This window comes from Labeo rohita, chromosome 13, assembly GCF_022985175.1.
Source record: "Labeo rohita strain BAU-BD-2019 chromosome 13, IGBB_LRoh.1.0, whole genome shotgun sequence".
Classification (NCBI taxonomy): domain Eukaryota; kingdom Metazoa; phylum Chordata; class Actinopteri; order Cypriniformes; family Cyprinidae; genus Labeo; species Labeo rohita.
Window position 1 is genome coordinate 22,819,960 of NC_066881.1, and position 20,136 is coordinate 22,840,095.

Sequence of the window (20,136 nt, forward strand, 5' to 3'; positions counted from 1 at the left end):
GAAGGATTTTTCTAAAAAACAGTGGGCAGGTTAACTGTTCAGGACAAACAAGGGACTCATGGACAACTATCACTAAACAAAAAAAAAAAAAATAAACAAAAAAGAAGCTGTGGATCATTCAGGTAACAACACAGTATAAAGAATCAATTTTTATAAATTCAACTACTATTTTCTCTTGTGGACTATATGTAAACATCTTTTATGTGAAATCTTATTCAGGTCAGTACTAAAAAAATAACATTTTGTATGATCCCTCTTATTGCAGATTCTGCAAGGTGTATTTAAACTTTTGACCTCAACTGTAAATTGATTTACAGAGAAATTTGTGTAGAATATTATGTAAAGTGAAAATAATGTAATTATATACATTAATATATAAAAATGCCATATAAAAGAAATTAAATGTATAAATATATTTGATAATTTGTTTAAACGTCCAAATTACATTTATTTGAAGCCTTCTACCCCTATGGCAGAGTTTGTGTCCCACAGTACATCAAAAAGACTGACATTTGATGGAGCCAAGAGCTGAGTTTGAGAAAATCTATCCCACTGGGGAGTGACAGAGAGGACAGAAGTTGTGTTGTGTGATCTCCTGCTCCACAGCACAGTGCTTACACACACTACACATCCAGAACTGGTACTCCGATATCACTTTTCCTGTCACTATACAGGTGGGCAACTTGCCCTCCGGCCTAAGAAGGAAAGGAAGTGATAAAAAAAGAGAAAATAAAAGACAAAGAGGGAGATTCATTCATTAATCAGAATACATTATAACACGTGATAGTTTAATCAGTTTAACATTGATTAAATTCGTGAACGCGTGTTGAAGACTGACACGGAAGAGAAGAAAGTGTGTTTGCGCACAAAAAGTATTCACGTAAATCAAAAATTAAGGTGGAACCACTGATGTCACATGGACTATTTTAATCATGTCCTTGCTACCTTTCTGGGTCGTTTGAATGTTTCAGATGCATGTCTATGCAGGGTCAGAAAGCTCTTGGATTTCATCAAAAATATCTTAATTTGTGTTCCAAAGATGAATGGTCTTATGGGTTTGGAATGACATGAGAGTGAGGGTAAATTTTCATTTAATTTATAAATTTAATTTGAATGGTCTGGAAATTTCCAGTCACTTGGGACACCACCATGATATGGGCCTACGTCATGCACACTGACCCTTACGCCACTCATCTCACACTACTTTACACTCGCGTCACTGTGACCTCACAGCCCTGTGTATGAACCATAACAAAGGATCCGCCTCAGTTATCGGTTAAACGGGGCCTGAGAAATGTTTCCAATGTTCACTCAGTGAGGTTGTAAAGCACATCTGGGTATTGCGTTCCTGCCTTACCCTTCGGTCAGACTGTCTCGCTGGCTTTGCAGAGTGTCTCGAGGGCTGTGTTTGGTGAAGATCTCCAGGGCCAGGTCTTCATAAAGCTGCCTCTGATCTGGAGTCAGTGTTTCCAGAGACTCCAGCTTAATAAAGGCACGTGAGCAAATACCAAACGCACAGTTGGCAGATGAGCAGATGGCTAGCAGAGAGTAAATCTCCACAGCAGGGATAATATCCTCATAGTCACGGAGATGGAGAGCTAGAAACAGAGAATACAGTAATTAATTGCTTAACATTTGAGGAGCAAAAGATTTTTGGAGATGCTGCTGACATTTTTGCTGCTCACTGAATGTTAAAAAAAGAATAATTTAATTAAACTGTTAAATCCAAATGTTTTTATTAAAATTAAAAACATTTTTCATACTGTACAATGTAATGTTGTCTAAATTCACTTGTAGCATTAAAACAACTGATATTTGTTTTTACTGTTTTATTTCTGAATTTGTTTAGACAAAAATTTAATTAGAATTTTAATAACGGCCATTTACTGGTTGTCTGCCATGAAAGAACTGATTATCAGCTTATTAATATACACTGCTGTTCAAAAGTTTGTGATCTGTAAGATTTTTTTGTTTTTAAAGACATCTTTTCTGCTCATCAAGGCTGTAAAATATTATTGTAATTTAAAACTGTGGTTTTCTATTTTAATATACTCTAAAATATAATTTATTCCTCTGATGCAAAGATGAATTTTTAGCATCATTACTCCAGTCTTCAGTGTCAAATGATGCTTCAGAAATCATTCTAATATACTGATTTATTATCAATGTTGGAAACAGCTGTGCTGCTTTTTTTTTTAAAAACCTGTGATACTTTTTTCACGATTCTTTTGATTCTATTGATCAATAAAACATTTAAAAGTCTTAAAATCTTTTTAAAGTTTGGAGTCACATTTTTTCTTTCTTTTTTTGTTTGAAAGAAATGAATGCTTTTATTCAACAAGGATGTGTTAAACTGATAAAAAGTGATAGTAAAGACTAATATTGTTAGAAAAGATTTCTAGTTTGAATAAATGCTTTTCTTTTTAACTTTTTATTCATCAAAGAATCCTGAAAAAAAAAAAAGTTTCACAAGTTCCAAAAAAATATTAAGCAGCACAACTGTTTCCAACATTGACAATAAATCAGCATATTATAATTCTGAATTTATATTTCTGAAACTTTTGAAAGGCAGTGTATATTTTCAGAATTTTAATATCAGTGCGTCCCTAACTTAAGTAGCTATTAAAAGACCATTTTAAGATTGTAATATTATTATGCAATAAAACACTGCTAACTGAAAGACAAAAAAAAAAAACACACGCATACATGCATGTACACCTCTTTTCCAGGTGGTCCTGGATATGATGTAATCTGTGGTTTAAATATTTTGTCTAGACCTTCATGTAAGCAAACGTTTTTGTGAGCGTGTATGTGTAGACCGAATGCTATAAAGACTTCACTTTAAGTTTGTTTTCTCAGTTCAGGTGAGCGATTTAACACTTTGTGCGCAGACCAGGCCAGACATACCATGCATGCATTCACACACTCACAGATTTACAATCCTCTGAACATTTATACAGAGATCATTATCATTTTCAGCAAATGTATAATTTGGGTTGAACTACTCCTATTACAGACAGAAAATCATTTTAAAATCTAAATAATGTAGTAATATTGTAATATTAAGTGTGTATAACTCATTGGGTCACCTGTCCTCATGGCCGATTCCACCTTGCCTTCGTACAGCTGTCTCTGCGCAAGCAGGAAGAAATGATAGGCCTCTGCCCCACGCCAGGCGTCATCCAGGATACGGCTGTCTGAAGACGACTCATCTTCCTCTAACAGCCCTGCTAATGCACTGGTAGCCTGAAATAAATCACACATACAAATTACCCACCACTAGGCTGTAAATGAGCCCTTCATCACAACTGATTTCCTGCCCCTCTGATGCTTTCGGACTCTGAGTCAGGCTGCAGCTGCAGACCACAGCACCGAGAGTTACCAGCTACCACAGCTTTTGACAAAGGATCACAAATGATCACAAGTCATAGTCCTGTACTAAATCTAAACTACATGTAGGAAACATGAGTTCTGAGTACTGTATGAGGATGTGCGAACAGTCAGAGTACCTCTGATTTCTTGCCCTTGGTTTTGCTTTGCTGAGAGCTTTTGATCTGGGTGTGGAAGTTCTCCACCAGCAGGGCGGCGAGCACATACAGCTTCTTCACTCGCAGTGGTCGCGTTCTCTTTTTCGCCTCTTCTTCAGCAATCTGAGGTGAAATAAAATGTGTAATCCAAAAAAGGGTTTTTTTTTGGCCCTTTTCATGCTTTTGAATAGACAGGACAGTAGAGAATGACAGGAAAGCATGGGGTGGAGAGTTGGGAATGGAATTGGCAAAGGACCACGAGTTGGGACTGCCATTGCACCTGGGCTACAGGACTGATGTAATCCAAAACTTTTTAGTCACAGCATGTCCCGACTTTAAATGTGAAACGTGTTAAAGGGATAGTTCACCCATAAATGAAAATTCTGCACACAAAAAGGACCTGGACGCATTACGTCATCACTTAACAAGCGAATACAGGGTCAGGGTCTTACAGATTTGGAACAACATGAGGAAGAGTAATTAACAGTGATGGGAATAACAGTGTTATAAATGAACAGCATTACTAACAGCAATAAATTACTGTTTCCCCTGTTACAACACCGTTACTGTTACTGACAAATGCGGTGTTACTATAATTTTTTTGTTGCATAAATTCTGGCTTATTCCTCTCAGTGTGTCTTCTTCCAGAAACAAAAAAGTGGCCGAAATGAACTTGATGAATGTTCTTGTTTGTTTACGGAGGTGATGTGGGTGTTTACCTACATGTCCGCATGTCTCACGTGGATGTTTAAAATTTAAAAAGCAGAGCCGCTTGTAGGCGTGATTGCATTACACTGCAAAAAATGCTTTTCGTACTAAGATTTTTTGTCTTGTTTCCAGCCAAAATATCAAAAAATTCTTAAATCAAGGTTTTTCTAGACAAGCAAAAATTATAGTCTTTTTTTTTTTTTTTAAAAAGACATCAAGTTTTTGCTTAGAACAAGCAAAATAATCTGCCAGTGGGGTAAGCAAAATAATCTTGTTTTCTACCTGAAATTAGATTATTTTGCTTACCCCACTGGCAGATTTTTTGCTTGTTTCAAGCAAAAACTCAATTTTGACTTGTTTTTTCTGAAAACAAGACAATAAGTTTCACTTGTCTAGAAAATCCTTCTTGATTTAAGAATTTTTAGATATTTTGGTTGGAAACAAGACAAAAAAATCTAAATAAGAAACATTTTTTGCAGTGTAGAGATAAGTTTAGACAGTTAAAACTGGAGCTAGCGTTGGTATCACACAGACTACTTAATTACTTAATCAGAAAATATTTGTTTTTAACATTACTGCATTTAAAAGTAGACATTTCAAGCTTTCTATACATATATTTCTCATATCTGTGAGGCACGTATTCACTGAGATTCAGGTTGTTTCATTTATGCTGTCTGTGAAAAGAGAGACCTCACACTGTTTCTTTTATTTATTTTACAAAAGCACATTGTTTACTTGTTATTATGATGTTTTTCATGTCCGTGGTCCGTGGCCCCTGGAAGGTGTCTCTCACATTGTCCCACAGCAACATTAAATAGTATAGATTAGTGTACCATGTTTTATTCATTTACCATATTTAATATTGGGGCATCCAAGTTATTTGACATTTTTAATTATTTTTTTTAAGTAATACAGTAGTTACTTTCCCTGGTAATTAGTTACTTTTATAATGATGTAACTCAGTTACTAAGTCTACGCTAGTAACTATAAGTAATTTTTTTTAAAATAACGTGCCCAACACTGGTAATTAATGACAGAATTTTCATATTTGGGTGAGCTATCACTTTAAATATTAAGCTTGTTAAAAAAAAAAAAAAAGATTTTTTTTTCTTACACAACCTGATAATACTATACCTTAAACATGAGTTTGGCAGCATCCAGGAAGTGATGGGCTTTTCTGTAGAGCTCTACAGCTTCTAGAGTTTTGTTTTTCTCCAGCAGATGTGAGGCGTATTTGGACAGCAGAGGTCCAATTTCCTTCATACTGTGGTCTTTCGCGAGTTCAACAGCTTTGTTCCACTGAAAACGCACACAGTTCAAATGTATTTTTACTGTTGCACATTTGTTACCATCATCAAACATCTACACATTCATCACAGACAGGTTTCATGAACAGATGAGTGTGATGACGTTACAGCTGCATCTGGATCTTTGAGAAGAACTAATGATGAGCACTCTGATCTCTCTGAACCTCTCATTTAAACTAACGACAGAAGCATCATTATCTCTAAATGGCCAAAAAAGCCAAAGAAAAGGCAATGAGTCAGAATGTATTCAGTGAAAAGAGGGAGAAAGAGGTCTTTTGAGAAATGCATATTAGATAGGGCTGTCAAAGTCTTTAAACGCAGATAACGGATAATAATTATTTCATTCATTGTGTGATTTCCCAAGATTGATCAGAACTGTTGCAAGAGAAGCAGCACAATTGTGTGCAGTGTTTATGAGATCTGTGTGTGATGAAGAAAATAGCTTTTTTTTATTGAAAAATGTATATATAAATGATAATCATAAATGTTTAACAAATGTAAAGGTTTAAGCAAATTTTGTACAGTGAAATTAATTTATTCAATACAGTTTTTTAGATGCTTTAACTGCAGTGAGCAAATTAATCAGAATTACATTTTTTGACAATTGACAGCCCTAATATACAGTATTATTAATATAGTTAATATATTATTAATACATGTTATACCTTTAACATTTATAACATACTAACCACACAACAAGCTAAAGTCCTGTGTGTGTTTGTGTATGAAAACTCACCTGGTTTAGATGCACACAGGCATCCACAGCTGCTTTGGGCTGGTTACATTTCAGAAATGCACTGACGGCCTGCTCACACATTCCCACAGTAGCAAACATCTGACCAATGTCCTACACACACACAATAAAGCACAGTTCAAGCCATTAAGACAACCTGAACCAAACATTACTGCTTTGTCTGTTTTGAAAGAATTAGAAAGAGGGAGAGAGACAGGGAAAAAAAAAAAAAAAAACACCCACTGGTAGCAGTTTATGGTTTTCCGGTAGCGAGTTTGCAAGTCTCTCCAGACCATCGTAGTCCTCCAGCATATAATAACATTCAGCCAGACGCTCCTGATTACGACCCTGCAGGTAATACTGCACTGCATTCAACCTGTGGATCACACACACTTCAAGTCTCTGTGTCAACACAATACAATTAATTTGAATTAACTAATTTATTATCATCTTAACCTTTTGATTTAACAGCTTAAATGAGTGCATTATACTGAAATAGATATTATACAGTACAACAGACATTAAGCTGTGACGTTCATCTGGATACACACATACAATCATATACATAATTTTATAAACACATATGAACACCTGCACTGAACACAGCATACCATTTCTGTCTGTCTGCAAAGTAATCTCCAATGGCGTTGTAGGCCTGCTCCAGAAGAGCATCATCAGAGTCACCTGATCCTGTCTTCAACAACTGCAGAACCCGGAACCAATCACCGAGCTTTATACGCAAACCGATCGCTAAATCCCTAGAGACCAGAGGGAGAAAGATGAAAGATGAGCATTCAAAAAAATTGATTTCTTTTTCAATTTAGTTAATTAAAATGTTGGCCATAACCGCATAAACAAAAATCCAGATTCAAACCAATAGAGACACACATGGAAATTAATTTGAGTGTTTTTTTGTTTTTTTTATCTAAAAATCATCCATCCATGTAGTTAACTTAATTTAGTACTCCATTAAATTAAAATATGGTAATTTCTTGCTGTACGCCAGAAGAAATATGAATAGCTTTTGTTTGGTAAAAAGCCAAAAACTGTAAAAACGTATGTAATGTAGAAATATAGATTTGTAAGATTAGTAATACAGTGTTAAAGTAGAGACTTAGATGTTACATAAGAATATGCTGCATGGTGGAGCATGTGAGTTTGAATCCTGCTCAGTCCTTTATTTTTTAATATTAGTATTATTTATAAACTAGCTTAGTTTAGTTTTAGCAATGTTATGTGCTTTTGTCATTTTTATTAGCTTTTTTATATTTCTTTTTTATATTTAAGTTTACATTTTTCATTTTTTATTTATATATATATTTTTTTTATTTTTTTTTTATTTTATCTAAATCCAGTAGTTTTAGTTAAAAACACTCTATATGTCAACTGAACAATTTAGGTTTGTAAAACAAGATTAGAACAAATCATCTTAAAATATTGTTTAAAAGATTTTGTAGTAAATTAATCTAACAATTATTTTAAGTTAAAGGCCAAAGTATACTTCGTTTTTGTACGTGTACGCTACCGTAGCATTTCAAAGCATACTTCATTTGCTGTTGTGCGCGAACATGGGCGGTCAACACATGCGCTCTAGAAAGCTTCATCCATGTCCAGTGTCTACTTTATTTTTCCACGTTAAGTTATGACTGATATCTGATAGTTTTGAACTCTTTTAAACCAAAGCTGGGCTATTCTCGTACCCTCTCGCTCACAAGCGCTTGTCAATGTGAGCGTCTGTTGTTGTTGCAGTCTTCGCTATTTTGTTGTTCCGTCTCTTTAGTTTCGCTTTCTACTGTGAAACAATTGGCCCGGGACAGTGGTGCACGTACAGTATGCGTGTACTGTTCTGATGACGAAATTCATGTCATGTACGCTGTCCCTCATGTACGCATAAAAAGTGTAGTATACTTTGGCCGTAAGTGTGCTTGTCCACACAGATTTTACACAGGATAAAGACTCTTATGAATCTCCTCTAGGTTTGTGCCTGACAGTATGCATATGTCAGGGTGTACCTGCGGTCCATGTCCAGGTACATCCTCTCTGCCTCCTCAAACCTGCTGAAGTAAGCAGCCACCTCAGCTTGTTTCATGGCTTCGCTCTGTAGGTTGCTCAGTCTCTTCACAAATTCAATGCCCTGGTAGTCTCTACAGCGCACAAATGCCTGTTCTGCCATCTTCAGATCAAGCTTCTGCAGCGCCGCTTCTGCCAACAGTCGCCTGAAAGTGCAAACACAGAACCACTGACTGTATTTGAATTTTCAACTGTCTGAAGTCTAAAATTTCATACTGAAGACCTCAAATCCCATATTTGAGATTATAAGACATAGTATATGATACATTAGTTCTGATGGAGTATTTGTATTTACACCATATGCTGCATATAGCTAAATCTGTTTGACTGAAAACACTCTGGACTGACAGTTTTGGAGAACTGAGTCACAAATGTGGCCAAGGAGGGTGAAGAGACTCTGGGATCTTTTCATGCGCTCATGGAAAGCTAAGAAAACCTTTGACCTCTGACATGTTGGCATGTTAAGGATGAGCACAATCAAACAACAGAGCCTTTGAGCTCTCACACTTGTATCAAAGCAAACACACAGAGACTGAAAGAGAGAGCTGACACAGCTCTTGTTTTCTTTACACCATATTCCTGTAGGATTCCTTCTCCAGTTCCTGTTTGACAGTATTAACAGCAACTCACCTCATAATGTACTAAAAGGTGAATCTCACAAAAACATTTCCTGTTCACATTTCACCTCGAAATCAAGGAAAGAGAAATAGTATTCTTAAATGGGGATTGTCATGTTTATTTAAAAAAAAAGTAGAAAAAATAATTACTGAAATTAAAATACTTAATATGATTTAGGGGGGTCAAATGTCACCTGGATGTGTCTTTACCAGTTTTGAGAGATTGGTTTATAAATTATTCAACAAATGGTGAAATTGTAAAGAGACCTGTCAATGTATATTAGATCGCTGGGTTTACCTCCCTGCTTCTGTAGCAAGAGTCCAATCTGAAATTCCTCCTTGTGCTGTGAGAACTGACAGAGCCACTAAAACTCCAGAGGGCTGCTAAATCAATAGAGCCGCTCCAAGACTGCAATGCTTTATGACTACAGGTAACATCTTCCTCTCTTTCATTTCTGTCTTAGAAGATGATTTATCTTTCAAAAATGAACACAACCATAAATAACTGCACAGTAATGTGCCTATTTACATTACAGTTTATTTTATTCCAGTTTATCCAGGTTTCCCTTTCTTAATGGTGAAACAGGTACTGAAGGACAAAGCTTTCCAGAAGTGTGTTGTCTTGTTAGTTTCATCTTGTCCTGCCATTGCCAGGATCATCATTCAGATCATAAAACTGTACCTCACACTTCATTCAGACTATAAAACTGGACACCATACTTTCCACTTCCAGGAAACGCAGACTTTGCCATGTTGCACACTTTTAAATCTCTAAAATGTATAACAAACACAATACTGCTGAACACATACACTAATACACAAACCCACACAGTGTGTTTTGTCACACTGTTCTGTACTGCCTATGCCTATGCTTTCATTCATGTATTCCTCTTTCCGTGTGCAGGTATAATTGAATAAATAACCAAACCGCCCCATTTATTGTGTGGAATGAGTGTCTTACCAGAGACGCGGATGGGGATTGTCCTCAATAAACTGAGAAGCATCTTCAATTCCAACCTTCTCAATAAGTGCTCTGCTGTCCCTTAGCGAGCGGATCTCAAAGTTTATTAAATAATCTTTATTTGGAACCTCTGGATCCTGAAAAATAAAATCTAAAATTATATTCAGGGTTCACACAACTTTTAACAAATGTGACCCTGGACCACAAAACCAGTCTTAACAATAGCCAAAATATACACTGCATGGGTGAAAATTATCAATTTTTCTTTTATGCCAAAAATCATTAGGATATTAAGTAAAGATCATGTTCCATGAAGATATTTTGTAAATTTGCTACCGTAAATATATTAAAATTTAACTTCTGATCTGTAATATGCATTGCTAAGAACTTAATTTGGACAAATTTAAAGGCGGTTTTCTCAATATTTAGATTTTTTTGCACCCTCAGATTCCAGATTTTCAAGTAATTGTATCTCGGTCTAACAGACCAGACATCAATGGAAAGCTTATTTATTCAGCTTTCAGATGAAATTGACACTTATGACTAGTTTTGTGGTCCAGGGTCACAAATTAAGATAATAAAATAATTTATTATCTTAATCCACAATCCTAATCATTTTATAGACAATATAACAATTTAGCAGGGCACAGCTGATATAAATAAGATTTTTTCGGGGGTTTTGTTCATTTCCTATGTCAATGTTTCAGCCCTGGAAATCTGTGTTTTAAAATTCACTGACATTCACAGGTTAAAAATAAATTCATCTTCAACTCTGAATTGATTCAATCCAATATATTCCAACCAACCCTCATAATTTCATCCAACAGAACAGATTTGATCTCCAGATCCTCAAAGTGGCAGATGAAGCCAGACGTTTGAATTGGTTCCTGTATTCAAAACACAACACAAATAAGAGCTTGTCAGGAGAGAATACTCACACTAACACTGCTGCAATTAAAACAACGTCAAAACAATTCATCAAAGTTCAAACCAATTATCAATGAATATGCGTATTTAATATTTGTGTGAGTATTGCTTATAACATGTGAACTGGACTACACTTCCTGCTATCATGCTTTGCGAGAAGAAAAAAACCTATGCTGAATCTCTGCAGTGGGTGGTCTAATCTACAGGCCATGTGCTCTGTGATTTACTGAAGCTGGTGTGTGTTTATTTGAAAACGGCAGCACTTCCTGAACCCTGTATACTTAAGAGTGCAGTAGCTCTGACAAAACTCTCACTCTTTCTTTCTTACCATCTCGTTTTCTCATGCCACAACACTCGACATATATGCAGATATAAATATCTAACTCTTTCTCTATGTCTCACCTCAGGGTCCAGGTTTCTGAAGACATACATTCTAGTTTTCTCCATCATGGAGAACAGATCTGGGTTGTCATTAGCCCACTTCATATCCCAGACATCCTTGCGCTCGAATTTAGATGGGTCTCCAGCTGTCGACCCGCCCTCTGCATCCCCTGATGAAGCCCGAGGTTCTACGTCCAAAAACGTCAACACGCCCGTAATGTCTATAATAGCCAGTCGGCTAGAAAAATACAATTCATTAAAAACAAAACCTCACTATGCAAGCAGGAAAAAGAAGTGATTGGTCTAACAGTGATAGTGCCAATATGGCCAATACGTGACCCTGGACCACAAAACCAGTCATAAGTAGCACAGGTATATTTGTAGCAATAGCCAAAAATCATTAGGAAAAAAATCAGCAAGAAAAGATCATGTTCCTTGAAATTTTTTTTTGACATTTTCCTACGGTAAATATATCAAAACTTAATTTCTGATTAGTAATATGCATTGTTATGAACTTCATTTGGACAACTTTAAAGGTGATTTTCTCAATATTTACATTTTTTGCACCCTCAGATTCCAGATTTTCAAATAGTTTTATCTCGGTCAAATATTGTCCTGTCCTAACAAACCATACATCAATGGAAAGCTTATTTATTCAGCTGATGTATAAACCTCAATTTAAAAAAAAAATGTATGTATGACTGGTTTTGTGGTCTAGGGTCAGATATAATTACAATGGGATCAGAAAAGGATAGAGAAATCAGACCTGGAGTTACAATTGAGGGAAAGCTGATACGGTCTGGACGTAAGGGAATATTTCTGCAGGAGGCTGATGTTGGGCAGGCTGTATCTCTGTAAGATACCAGACTCACGGCCCTGCGGACATCACAGCCACATGTAAATCGCACAGAAACTGAGATGAAAAAGCATGTGTCCTTGTGAAAACCAGACGCACCACTATAATCATCTTGTCTGATGCTGTGATGCAGCAGATTGGATCTCTGGTGGCCTGAAAAAAAAAAACATAAACATCTCACTCTCATGACTCTTTTCTCAGAGCTGTCATATGAATATATCGGGACAGGATGAAATTAAAAGCATGGGCTGCAGCCTCCATACTCAATGTTTAGATGCAGCAGATACCATTTTTTGACATCTGGGTCCCTTAAAAAGGATCTTTGACACATAAAATCATTTCATAAACCAACTGAGCTGAGCAGTGTCATATGACAGCTTTTCCCACTAATCCTCTCACGAGAGGTTGAGAGAGCCACAGGTGAGTGTCTGAGCTGAGTGTACTCACTGTGAAGGCTTTGGCAAAGTTCAGTGTCCCATCCGATGTTCCGCTTGGACTGTCATCGATGTGATAAACCCTAGAGACAAGAGTCAGCAAGACAGAGTGAAAAGAGACAGTGTGCAGTTACAGTGAGGAAGAATAAGCAAGAGAGGTAACGCCTTAATATATTTCTATCACGTGGAAGGGAAACAGAACACTGGGTCCCGTTCCAGTCTGTGTGGGTCGCAGAATTTCATCACACAGCCATGAACAGGACTTTTCCAAAGTGCTGCCGTCAGCAAGCACACCCTCACACTGTACCGATAGACAGACAGGCAGACAGGCCTGCCCACAGACTGTAGGCCTCAATAAGAAACATCACTTTATCTGAAGAAAGCTTACATAGTACACAGATCTGCGATTTTCATTTAGCCACTGAGTCTGAGACATGGGACAAAGCATGTCCCACAACGTCAAATGCAGTTAGTATTTGAAGAACATACATTTCCACTCTGAAATTAACCTAAATATTAATTAAAACGTTTTTAAAACTATTTATTAAAATGATGACATTATCACTATGTCATACCGCATTTAAAGGGTTAGTTCACCCAAAAATGCAAATTCTGTCATGAATTACTAATAAAATTACAGCTGAACCACTGATGTCATATGAACTATTTTACCAATGCACTTACCACTTTTCTTGGCTTTGAACATCAGTTGTGTTGCTGTCTATGCAGGCTCAGAAAGCTCTCAGATTTCTTAATTAAAATTAAGAAATATATCTTAATTTGTGTTCTGAAGATGAACAAAGCTCTTATGGGTTTCGAACGGCATGAGGATGAGTAATTAATGACAGCATTTTAATTTTTGGGTGACCTATCCCTTTAATACTTAAGTATTTGTGAATGAATGACAATGTTGACTGGCAGACATAGTAAAATTTGAAAGAAATTCACTGAGCAAGCATGTATTAAATTGATCAAAACTGAATATTTATAATCATAGGTTTATATATAGTCATTATATGTTTATAACTACATTTACATCTATTCACCAAAAAGAATGAATCAGTTTCCACAAAAATATTAAGCAGCACAATTGTTTTCTATAACTGTTTTAAGCACTGATAATACAGTCTAAAAAAAGCTACTGGTGACCTTTGACCCTCACCTCTCTCGACCTTCCTTTCTTGTCTTGGCAACCTGGTTGATTTCAAGAGCAGTGAGTTTCTTAGCCACACGATACTGCCAAACGTAAAATGCCTCCTTAGATGCAGCAATCACGTGAGTTTTCGTCATAGTGACGAACAGGGGGTCTGTGGCAGTGAAAAAAGGAGAAAAAAAACATTTGAGAAAGAACAGCTAGAATATATTAATTTCACTCTGTGAAAGAAGTGAAAATCCTTTAAACAGTTACATCATTATAAAAAAATAATGGCCTGGTTTCACAGACAGGGCTTAGCTTAAGCCAATGACGAGGCCATTGTTAAATTAGGATTTTAAAGTAATTTTTTATAAACATGCCTTAGAAATTACTGGTGTGCATCTTGAGACAAAACAAGGGCACTGACATATTTCAAGATCCATCAGTGCAAGTTTCTTTCAGCTGAAACAGCTTAGACTTACATTTTAGTCGGGGACTAGCTTTAAGCCTTATCTGTGAAACTGGGGGAATAATAAATAAAATCAGGTGACATTAGCTGTACATCAAAGCTATCTGTTTAAGGTTTGTGCGCTTTTAAAGGCTGCTGAAAATCACACAAACCTTCATTCAGAGTGGGGGACAGATTTGACCTAAAAATATGTTTTCTATGACTAACTACAAATTCTGTTCTGTGTTGCTGTTCCAACTCTGGAATCTGTCCGCACTGAGATCAGGGTGAATGTCTGGAACGGATCTGCTCTCCCAACCAGGGGAGGAATTTAGCAGGATGCCTTTGAGAGTGAGTGGAAAGGAGCCGGGATTCCCACCGCAGCTTTCACGCTATGTATGTTGGTGTTATATCAAATAACAAGGGTTTCATCATTACAGACAGAAGCAAGGTTAATAATACACATCTCTCTGGGATACTTGATTCTAAATAGTCAGTTGGCACATCCTGTGGCCAAATACTTTTGTCTAATGACTGTTTAAATGTATAAGCGACACAGTGTTTTCTTACATCTCAATAAAATAATTTCAACAAAAATGTGCCTTTATATATTGATTTGCTTCTGGGCCCTTATGATCCTTGGAGTTTATTTTGCAATAACGACATGCTGAATGTGAATGATCTCTTACATACAGAATCAGTGAAACATATTTTACTCACCAATGTCAATATATTTCGAGTCCTGTGGGGTTCCAATGGAGTTACACAACACCAGAACATACTGTGGACAGAGGACAGACAGACATCTCTTTATTTCATGGGTTCACTTCATTAATCAGCATTATGGAAATATCTGAGAGGCTTCTTTTGCAGATGTTCATAATACCTTTCTCCTCTTAGACCGATCCTTTGAAGTGTTTTGATTGGACAGCTCATTAAATGCCTGTGGTAAAGCGGTTGCATCTGGTGCTTAAAAACAGCTCTCTCAATTTGAATGTAATTAAATTCTGCATTAAAATTTTATGTCTTTCTACTGTCTTCTGTCCTACAGAATGTAGCCCTGGTTCAGACCTGCAATTGGATGTTTAATTCTTGCTTTGCAAAATGTCAGCTACAACTGTATGTTTGATCAGTTTTCTCATGGTCTATGAAAACGGCCACAGTCATGTATTATTGCTGAATCTTTCCTGTCTGTAACTTTCTGCTGTCTGTGATCAGATTGCATATGGAATTATTTTCATATCTTTTTACTAGATTAGGATTAGGGTGTATTTACCGTAGCTGATCCAGCCTCAGGGTCAGTGTCTTCCTGTTTATGAAATGACAAACATTAAAAATTAAAACAATATCCCTCTTGATCAAAAACAAACAGATCCCTGTTTTAGTACCTGTGGATGTGTGTCGTCTGCTTTGGTGGCCAAAATGCAAAAATCTCCACAGGTGGTGATGGACATGAGGCTCTTGACATATTTTACAAACTTCTCATTATTCTTTGTGTCCCAAAACACCACACTGTACTCCAGCCTGTCAGGGCGTGTGTATGCATACACCACTGTGTTACTGCAGTAACCCCACTACAAAGACAGAGTAAGAGGTTTTCAATGCTGTTTAAAAAAAAAAAAAAAAAACAGTTTCTTATAGCCATTATTTACAGCTAAATTACCTTGTAATCTGGTCGGATGTTAGCAAAGTAAATGTAGGAATCTACAGCTAGGCCAATTCGGAGTCCTCCACCTTCCCATGATATAGCAGTCATCTGCTTGCCTGGAACCTTCAGAGTCCTCAAATGCTAGACACATGATGACATCAGACATGAGTGCTTTAACAGGAACACTGTAGTGGCTAAAGTAAACTGGCTCGTCACTCCACAGAGAGAAGAGAGGGGTGGGGCAAGCAGAGCTCATTAACATTTAAAGCAACCTGGACCAGAACAGGATGATTTTTGCAGAGCTGTTTTTGGCAAGGTAAAAAGGGTGTTGTTTTACACTACCATTGAGAATTTTTAACCAAAGTATATTATAGACTTTATATTAAGACCCTAAAGATGCATATCAACTTGTGGAAAATGGGCATCCGATGACCCCTTTAAAATACTCTCAAAATAAAGTGCTCTGTGACTAGAAAGAGGCAGAAATGACCACTGACTGAAAATGAGTTGCTGTATATAACAAAACAGATGTCATTTCTAACTATGTTTATAAATTACACTGTCATTTTTGTCCCTAAAATTATTAAATGTGTCATCCTTCACATCAAATTCTTACACTGTGTCAATTAATTTGGTTAGAATACTAAGAAACTGTAGATTTGTTACCATTCAAATTAAATCAGTATCAACAAATTCCATCTTTCCACTGCAGAGCAAACAGAAGCTCCATCTGAAGTGACATCAGATGTATTTACACAGACTGTTGAAGATGAGATGCCATAAACGCATTTACACAAAACTGCAAATGCATAAATATTTTTATAAGCAGAATGTTTTAAATATTTAAACATGCAAATAAGAAATGTTATAAAAAAACAAGCCACCAGTAGCTGGGGGCAAATGACTGTTTGAATGAGTGAGTCATTTAGTCATTAATTCAACAGATTCGTTCAAATAGTTGATTCATTCAGAAATGAGGCAAGTGACGTCTTTATGAATGGGTTACTGAATCACTGACTAGTTAAACGTGGATTCATTTAGTAACGAAACACTTTGATTGTAAACACTTTGGCTTTGATTGTAAGTATTTTCGTCAGCGAAATTGAACAAAAACAGTCAATATTGTGTTTAAAATGTAAGTCACTTAATTTGAATTTATTGTTTATAGCACTACTACTGTATAAAATTTTGTGTCACATTGCAATCAGGTTGATAATCAGAGGAAACATCTTGGTCGTGCAATTTTGTGTACATAAATCATAATACTTTTGCAGTATGCATCTATATCTCTCACATACTCATTCAGGCTGCACAAGCCTCATCTAGCATTACATAAATACATTTATCAGCCGGCATAAGTGTGACGTCTAAACAGACCAGCTCGGAATTGTCAGACTGACCGGCCGGTCACCAGTCCGAACCGATCATGCAGAAAATTGGCTAATTCCAGTCCCTGGCCGGTCAGTCGTTGGATCTAGTCATCAAATAATCCTGAAAAAAGTAAGTATCACACCTAAAAAGTACCACAGTTTCCACAAAAATATTTTTTCAAAATTACAAAAGTCTTACTGACCCCCAAACTTTTGAACAGGTATGTATTACAAGACATATTATCTTTGTCGAACTTTCGAAATGTGTGTCTGTATGACACATATGTGTGATCAGTACTCACCTCTCCAAACGGTGTGTAGAAGTGAACAACATTCATGTCTTTCTCTGCTCCACTGTTTCTGAGTGATCCTGCTATAGCTAGAACACTGCCACAGTGATTCCACTGGATACTGGCCACATGCCACATACCTGTCTCAATAATCACAGGACCTACACACATACACACACACACACAAGAATCAGTTATTCCACTTTTCTGACTCAACATGCACAAAAAGAAATATAGAAACACAAAACTCACTGTCATCACTCTCATGCCTCATCACTTGGCAGTGCCCGTTAGTAAAGCAAACAGCAAGGCAGGGACAGTCTGGCTCCAGATACCCCTCGGTGCCGATGTACCAGTGAATACCTGCTATACTGAGGGCACCCGTTACATTGGCCAAACAACTCATGGTCATCTTCATCTGGGCATAAACACACAATAAGAGGACATTTGTAGTTTTTAATAGCAGTTCCACTCAAACTGACTGGATAAAAGTTAAACATTTCCTCAGAGAAAAACTAGTAGCGGTAACTGACTAAAGACACAATTGATGAACATAAAGTTAATTTACAGCATCTCAGCACTTACAATAAAGTTTCCCTGGTTGTCGTAGATGTGGATCTCTCCATTGGCCATACCAAACAGCAGGATCTTACTGTCTGGAGACCAGGCCACATGTGCCAACTGGGTCCCCTTCAGTTCTTTTCCCCAGATTCTGTTCCCTGCAAGATCACACAGTTATACAAACACATACATTTGTAATTACACACACACACACACACACAAAAAAAAAAATGTACAAGCAAATCTAAACTATATATTAAAACCACAAACATCTATGTCTCAATGGCTTTGTTTACTTACAAAAAAATAATAAAATAATACTATAATAAAATATTTTTTAAAAATAAGACAAGAAAACCCAGGTGAACAGGGTAAAAACTAATGTGACCATGTTTCCCCAGTTGATTACATTAGGAACTGAAAGCATTTTTTAAACAAATTTTTCTCATACATTTTGTTTAAACATGCTAATATGAAAATTAGCATGACATGATTGTAAGGTGCTTTGTGTGTAAAGAAATATTCAATTAAGCACTATATAAACCCCTGGACAAGTCAGATTAAAAATGCTTCTAAAGTGCTTCAAAGCCAAAAGTTTTCACAGATGGAGTTTTAGATACCTCTTTTTATAACACCATAAATCAGAAAAAAACTGTCAACAGCTATAAAAAAAAAAAAAATCACGAATAAAGGTTGCATAAAATCAGGTAAATGATATATGAACAAACCTCCTGTAAAAACCTTCAGAACATATAATATATAAAACTGAGCAACCAACAGCACAAAATCTAATGATGCCTGAAATGTATTGTTTTAAAATAAAATAAAATAATATTAATAAATACTAATGATAGCAATAACATGCTCACCATCCACCGAGCCTACAATCACAGCACCGTCTTCGTACACAATGCAGATCTTCAGACCATCAGAATTCCAGCTCATGCTCCTCACCACAGATTTATTCCTGTTATTAATCATTTCTTCATACCATGAGCCTGTTTGACACAATAAAAAAGAGTCATGCAAAGCTGTGCTTTAAACAGGTTGGAGTTTTATATTCATGAAATATTACAGTATTACAGTATGGATGGTTGGTTATGAAAATGTGCACCTTTGTAAAGCATCCAGACAATAATGAGTCCATTCTGGTCACTGGTGGTCAGTTTCTGGTATTGTTCATTCCAGGTCACAACCTGCACTGCACCTGCATAGCAAAATTCAATTTCAGAGAGTCAGAACACACAAACAATACAAACAAAAAGACTAATACAAATTGCATAGACACTGAGCTCATGTCACACATCTCCTCTGTCTTTCTTACCACTGTGGCCCTCCAGTGTCTGATTCATAGAGAGGTTGCTGGGAGCTGCCAACCCTTTCAGTTTGGCATCATCTAGGGAAAAAAAAAGTTTTTAACTATTGACTGATGGATTTCATTCAAACATCCTATGTTTAATATAAAGAAGTAAACAATTCACACTGGTGCTCATATTTTGTCTGTCCATATAGAAATACTGGCAGCTCCAGGTTCCCACCTGTATAAGTCTCAAGTTTGAGAACTTTTAATAGCCCATCCTCTCCTCCACAGGCGATGAAGCCTTGGTCTTTGTTCCAAGACACACATTTTAAAACTGTATTGTTTGGAATAGCAATCTGAGGACAAATAAAGCCAACAGCCCTGATAAACAAGTCGCACACGCAGAAACAGCAGCCATTATCAGTAAAAAGCGCCTTTTTAAGAAAAGCAACTAAATATTTACTGATGGCAAATCTAAAAAATAAACCCGAAAAATAATCATATAGCAGTAATATTGTTATAATACTAGCAGCAATACAGTTATAATGCAATATGTCACGCTTACCTTCTTACTGAGATAAATAAACATATTTGCCTTAGCTTAGCTTGCTAGCCTGCCTCAGCGTTTATGAACCAATTTCTTTCGTTTTAGGAGAATGCTAAATGGAGTTTTTTAGTCCCGATGAGTTCTTTCGATCTCAGCGTTGTCTTCTTTTAAAAGAACCGTTTAATGAATCCGTTCTTCGAGGCATTTGAATTAATGTGTATGTTCCATGCATGTATGCTGCTGTAAAACGGTTTGCTTGGTTTCTAGGTAACCAAACTCCGGAAATGATGTTTGATTAAGGCGTTCATGGTATTTG

The 20,136-nt window shown here is 36.5% G+C and overlaps 1 protein-coding gene across 2 annotated transcripts; it reads right to left on the minus strand.

Annotated features, from left to right (window-relative positions):
• Positions 1 to 227: 227 nt before the first annotated feature.
• Positions 228 to 20,081, minus strand: wdr35 (WD repeat domain 35). Of its 2 annotated transcripts, XM_051125912.1 has the most exons (29): positions 19,839 to 20,081; positions 19,512 to 19,629; positions 19,298 to 19,369; positions 19,088 to 19,180; positions 18,843 to 18,971; positions 17,998 to 18,131; positions 17,665 to 17,830; positions 17,425 to 17,573; positions 15,768 to 15,893; positions 15,493 to 15,678; positions 15,381 to 15,413; positions 14,991 to 15,047; positions 14,825 to 14,885; positions 13,684 to 13,828; positions 12,535 to 12,604; positions 12,187 to 12,240; positions 11,998 to 12,107; positions 11,253 to 11,469; positions 10,730 to 10,810; positions 9,924 to 10,060; positions 8,288 to 8,491; positions 6,887 to 7,033; positions 6,519 to 6,651; positions 6,279 to 6,389; positions 5,370 to 5,534; positions 3,510 to 3,650; positions 3,090 to 3,246; positions 1,358 to 1,598; positions 228 to 695 (listed from the first exon to the last, which is right to left on the minus strand). In XM_051125912.1, exons 1-29 carry the CDS (start codon positions 19,860 to 19,862, stop codon positions 545 to 547), a joined length of 3,612 nt encoding a protein of 1,203 aa, XP_050981869.1. In that variant the 5' UTR covers positions 19,863 to 20,081; the 3' UTR covers positions 228 to 544. The 2 variants fall into 2 exon arrangements, with proteins under 2 accessions (XP_050981869.1, XP_050981870.1); XM_051125913.1 differs by lacking the exon at positions 14,991 to 15,047.
• Positions 20,082 to 20,136: the final 55 nt, after the last annotated feature.

Excerpts from the sequence above, each read along its gene's own strand:
- wdr35 (XM_051125912.1), bottom strand. The coding sequence starts at position 19,862 with ATGTTTATTTATCTCAGTAAGAAG. Across the intron at positions 12,605-13,683 it reads AGAAAGGAAGGTCGAGAGAG|GGTTTATCACATCGATGACA; the intron begins GTGAGGGTCAAA and ends TCTTGTCTCTAG. Across the intron at positions 12,241-12,534 it reads ACTTTGCCAAAGCCTTCACA|GCCACCAGAGATCCAATCTG; the intron begins GTGAGTACACTC and ends TTTTTTTTTCAG.